The sequence below is a fragment of the Humulus lupulus genome, chromosome X (assembly GCF_963169125.1).
Source record: "Humulus lupulus chromosome X, drHumLupu1.1, whole genome shotgun sequence".
NCBI classification, from domain to species: domain Eukaryota; kingdom Viridiplantae; phylum Streptophyta; class Magnoliopsida; order Rosales; family Cannabaceae; genus Humulus; species Humulus lupulus.
In genome coordinates this window covers 140089693-140095810 of record NC_084802.1, presented here as the reverse complement: position 1 = coordinate 140095810, position 6118 = coordinate 140089693, and the positions used below count along the sequence as shown (strand labels likewise).

At 35.1% G+C, this 6118-nt stretch overlaps 1 protein-coding gene across 1 annotated transcript; it reads right to left on the bottom strand.

Annotated features, from left to right (window-relative positions):
* Positions 1-513: 513 nt before the first annotated feature.
* On the bottom strand, positions 514-2487 carry LOC133803326 (probable BOI-related E3 ubiquitin-protein ligase 3). Its single transcript, XM_062241324.1, has 4 exons — positions 2286-2487; positions 2102-2202; positions 1463-1779; positions 514-1144 (listed from the first exon to the last, which is right to left on the bottom strand). Exons 1-4 carry the CDS (start codon positions 2360-2362, stop codon positions 617-619), a joined length of 1023 nt encoding a protein of 340 aa, XP_062097308.1. The 5' UTR covers positions 2363-2487; the 3' UTR covers positions 514-616.
* Positions 2488-6118: the final 3631 nt, after the last annotated feature.

Genomic DNA, 6118 nt, shown 5'->3' with positions numbered 1-6118 from the left:
TCCTACTGCATTCAGACAGCGTACCACCAAATTGTATTTGGCTCCATTACAATTTATTTCAGAGCAACTTATCTTATTAAACGAAAAAAAAATGATCTCGAGGTATTAGTAAGCAAGCAATGCCCGACCACTTTGCAACACTTACGCGTATCAAAACTCTCATATATTAAACTTATATTCCTCAAGCTTACTCTTACACGAGGAACAAAGGTCGGAACTTTCTAATATCATCAAGATTGAAGAACAAATATCAACAAATATCATGAGTTACTTCATAAAAAATCTCAATCTTCAAAGAATTCACAAAACATTTCTTATGTTCCATCTTCCATGCATTTACTCAAGACTTTAAGAGAGCATGAGCACTATGAGTTTCATGGTTCTCATAGCAAAAGATAACAAGGTAAGGTCTCGTATCATAAAAATAGTGTGCTATGCTTTAACATCTAAGATAATCAAGAAAATCTTGAAAGGACACCCGCCACAACGAAATATTATACGTGAACATAAAGCTGAAATCAAAAGTGACCAACGCAAAGCCTTTAACAAGAGAATTTTCATAATTATCACATGACATTACATGACATGACATCACATCACATCACATCACATCACATCACATCACATACACCTCCATTCCAATAAACTTGGAACACTGACACAGAGGACAATAGCTATGCTTACTTTCACAATCTTTACAAAGACAGAGATGCTTACAAGGTAACAGAAGCATGCAAACTTCATTCACTCGGCAAGCCTTACACCTCATCTTTTTCATGTTGTTGTTCTCCTTGCAAAGCAAGTGAAAATCAAGGGAGCTGCCATTGCAGCAAGAAGCTGTATCATCTACCTCACTGTCACCACACCCTTCTTTACTGTCTCTGCTTTGAGAAAACACTTGCTGGAGATTAAACCTGAGAGCTGTGATAATGTTTTCGTTGTACCGGGATCGCTGTTGCCAAGCTCTTGCCTCGATACTCAACTGTTCCATTTGATCTTCAAGCTCTACATTCTTCTTGTTTATGCTCTCCACCTCTGCTTGTTTCTCACGGAGTTTCTCCAGGACCTTGTCCTCCACAACTGAGATGGTCCGAAGTTGGGTGGATTGCACCTTCTCTAGAATAGTTTGTCGCAACCTATCAGCCTGTAAAGGTGAAAAAAAAAGGACTGAAGTAGCAAATAGATAACCATTTTTAATAAAAATAAATAGACAAATAGCTAGAACGGTAACATGGACTAGCATTTAGCAAATATACAAATGCCTCGTCTTCGAATAAACAAGTACTGCGATATGATAAGTTTAAACTTTTATGTTCCTCTTTTCAAATCATTACATGCCCTTTAAAGAGAAGAACCAATTCAACGAGACATTGAAACTCATACGAACCAGGTTTAGAATGTAAAACATAAATAAATATGAAATACCACATAATTATTACATATATACATGTACGTTATAGACCTGAATTTTGAGGAATCTATCAATCTCCGTGTCCTGATGTTGTAATTCGCGGTCAATGTCATCCCCGATAAGGGATAACAATGCCGAGTCTCCAGTAGAAGCCATACGTGTATTGTCAAGCGACAGGCCCAATCCTGTTGAAACCGACCGCGGCTGCAAGAAATCAACGGACGATATCTGCGAGTTGTTCTCCAAGAAATCTTGCTCCTTTAATCTTTTTCTCTTAGATTCTAAACCGTACTTCCACTGCAAATCAGCTCCACCTTCGCTGCAGTCTGCTGCAGCAACTGGACCTGGTGCAAACCCGACTACATGAACTAGAAAACAGCACAGAAAGCCAAGCAAAGATTTGGGTTAAGTCTAATTAAACATAGTCAAGAAGCAGATAAAGATTGAATGAACCAAATTTGAAATTTTCGTGGTATAACTCACACGAATGTGACAATTCAGCATCAAAAAAAGATAAAATCTTACACAACCTAATTACGTTCATTTTTCTTTCGGGGGAGCAATAGGTACACAAATGCCCATACAAAAGTACATATTTTCTTACGTTTTTCTACATTTTCAAGGAAACCAAACAGATAACATTAAAACGATAAAACCCTAGAAAAAAAATATAGGAGTAAGAGATATTACAGGCTGGAACATAGGGAGGATGCTGGGACTGATCTTGTACTTTCGTGGGATTATAATAGGTGACCGGTGGCGATATCTGACCGTCGATTGTGTACAAATTTCTGAAGAAAAAAAATAAGAGAACTTTTTCAAAGACAATTTTGAAAAACAAAAGCCAGATTATTAGGACAACAAAGTTAATCACCTGAAATATTTGGATTGTTGTTGTTGTTGTTGTTGTTGTTGGTAGTGTTCTTGGAAGTTATGATGAGGAAAAGCCATGTTTGGGATACGATGAGCTCCAGAAAGTTCCAGACCAGAGCTTCGACTTCTTTGTCTTCTCTCTTGGACAAGGCAGAAATGGTCGAAGTGGCCGATGCAGAAGATTCATTCTATTTCCTACCCTCCCTTTAATTACCAATAATCCTGGGTGACTTTTATAATTTTCATAAATTTATTGGGCTTCATTTCAATACGGGCTTCCAGATTCTGGCCCATTTCTCATCATAGACTTCACTTTATGGCCGGTTAAACGAACAAACAGTATAAATTAAGGGAAATTTTCATAAATATGGCTTTTTAGCTATAATTGTGCAAAAATATGGGAATCAATCTTTTTATAATATGTATGGAAGATTTTATACAAGGAAAACTTAGAATATGGGAAAAATAAGTACATGCCATAATTGAAATTTAAACACAAACACATCAGCACAAATCAGGGATACACATGTAATTACCAATCCAATCCTTCTCTGCTCATTTGCTCATGCCTGAAACATGATAAAAAAACCACGATACTATTCCTTCCATCTCCGGCACGCAATTCTCCGGTGATAGCTTCCTTCTCCGGCAACGACTCGTATCTCCGGCGATCACCACAACAACCGATCAACTCTAGCAAAGGTTTGACCTCATCTTCTGCAAAAAAAATGCAAGAAAAATCTGATCACTAAACAAATGGTCCCTTTCTGCAGAAATCAAAAAAATTCCAACATTCTTCCAATCATACCAGCTGCAATCTTTGAAGATTCCGGCGACCTGCATATCTACAACACGATCAAGAAAACATGGTTTGCAAGAAACCGTTTCCTCTGTCAACTCTGTTCTGCTGTCATTTTTTTTTTTGCAAACTATGTTCAATCTACTATATTATTTGCAACTATTATCTTGATTATAATAAAAATGATCATGATCAAATGTGCTTGCTGGAAAACAGAAACAATTTATAAACTAAAAAATAGAAAAAAAATATCGAAGCTCACTGGTTTGTATACATTGATTAACCAGAAAAAAAACAAGAAACAATAACTCTGAAATTTTTACATCTTAATCTGTCTTTACAATAAAAAGAATAATTTGATATTAGTGTGAATTTTAACAGCCAAAACACTCAGAAACATTAGGACAACCATTTACTTGGAATAACATGCAATAAATTCAACTAAAATGTTTCAGTACGGTATGCAACTACAGATTAAGGGAATCAGTTACCTTCCCACTGGTTTTTCTACATTCATTAACCCAAAAAAATAGACAAAAAACAAGAACTCTGAAAATTTGACACTCTAATTTATCTTTACAATAAAAAAAAAATTATTTGATGTAGTTGGGAAGATTTACTACAAAAAAAATCAGTAACAATAGGGTAACCAGTTACCCTGAAAAACAGACAATAAATAAAACTAAGAGGAAATTACAACTATATAAAACTAAGGGTAAAAATAAGCAATACATGATTCATTATTAAGGTAACTAGTTACCCTGCCAAAAAAAAAAATGTTAAAAACTAAGTGTAACAAGTTACCCTGCAACAACAATCAATATATATAACTAATTTGAAAAACATAAAATATATAAAACTAAGTGTGACCAGTTACCCTACAAAAGCTAAATGTTTCAGGAAAATATATGATTAAATATTAAGTTAACCAGTTACCTAGCCCATTTAGAACCAACTAACTGCTTAAAAAATTGCCAATTTTTACAGATATGGACAATATTACTTCTTTGATTCAATATGGAGGAAATTGGAATGAAAACAACGAGTACCAAGGATACACAATGACTGGGATATTAATACCACCAAATTGTTCTCTTGACAACTTGGTGAATTTGATAAAAAAAAAAGGAGATAAAGGAAAAAACAGCAACTATTGAAGTTTCTTATCAAGTAGAAAAAGGAACACCACCAATGAAGGTTGTAACAGACAATTCAGTGTTGTTCTTCCTGGAAATAAAGAAAAAAGTTGCTGCTAAAATAACAGACTTACCATTGTGTGTCACTATAGTTCAAGAATCAAGCAATGAAAATGACCTTCTTCTACTAGCAAATCAGAAAGCTACAGCAGAAGAAATGGAGGTGGGGACATTATTAATGCAAGCAAATCAAGCTTCCATCAATGAACAAATGTTACTTGAAGAAGGAATGTCAAGCACAACAAATAAGGGCATAAATGTGTCATACATACCCCATTTTGCTGAAGAAGTAGCTGATTTCATAATTGAGGACAATACAAAAAGAAAAAAGAAGTTGGATGAAATCCAACTAGTAATATCTGATTACAGAGTGAACACAATAGAGCAAGGACAAATTTACAAGGATAAGAACATAGTCAAATCAGCCCTCAGCTACTATGCAATGCTGCATAACTTCCAGTTCAAAACAAAAAGATCAGAACCTAGAGAGTACCTAGTTACTTGCGCATATGAAAAATGCAACTGGATGGTGAGAGCATCTAAGTACAGAAATCAAGATTTATTCAAGGTACGGAAATGCAATCCAAATCACACTTGCTCTGTTGAAATTGTTTTGGAAGACCATAGGCAAGCAAAAAGCATCGTAGTTGGGGAATTAATAAAGAATAAGTACAAGTCAATCAAAAGAAATTACACTCCAAATGACATCATGAATGATATGAATGATGACTTTGGAGTAACTATGGGATACACAAAAGCATGAAGATCAAGAGAGAAAGCTTTGCGTCTAGTAAGAGGGAACCCCGATGATTCATATCAGAAGTTGCCAATATATCTTTACATGTTGAAGCAAGCAAATCCAGGAACAATAACACACCTACTCACAGACAAGGAAGATAGATTCAAATACCTATACATAGCTTTCTCTAACTCAATCAAGGGTTGGAGATACTTGAGGCCTATAATTGTTGTTGATGGAACTTTTTTGAAAAATGCACATGGTGGTACCCTATTTTCAGCATCAACATTAGATTCAAACAACAACATTTTCGTGTTGGCTTTTGGAATAGCAGACTCTGAAAATGATAACTCATGGCTATGGTTCTTCTCCAAACTGCGAGAAACCTATGGAGAACCTGAAGGTATGATAGCTTCAACGATATATTCTTGTTTACAAACAAATAGGAACATTTTACCAAAACAAAATACACAAATACATGCTATTTCTTTTAGAATCTGACCAAAGTAACTGGTTACCTTCACCAAAATTTAAAAAAAAAATGAAAAATACTTAATTTTTGTTTTTTTATTTTAAATTTTTTGTACTCCACAGGATTGGCTATAGTTTCTGACATACATAAGAGCATAGACAATGCAGTATATATGGTGTACCCAAATGCTTTCCATGGAGCTTGCATGTTTCACTTACTCAATAATTTGAAAGGCAAGTATGGGAGCCATGGAGAAGAACTACAAATGAAATTCATTGCAGCAGGAAAAGCATACACAAAGACAGAATGTGAAAACTACATGAAAAGCCTTGATAGAATTGATAGACGCATTAGGCCCTATTTAGAAAAAGCCAAGTATGAAACTTGGGCAAGATCATACTCGCCAAAAAAAAGATACACCATGATGACATCCAACATCGCAGAATCACTCAACGCTGCACTAAAAGCTGCAAGAAATCTCCCCATTGGTATCTTGGTTGAATGCCTTAGAAGTTTGGTTCAAAAGTGGGTTTGGAACAACTCAAATAATGCAAATGGAACATTCACAAAAGTCTCTACAGCAACAGAAAATGAATTGAGACATGACATTGTTTCAAAAATGAAGTAT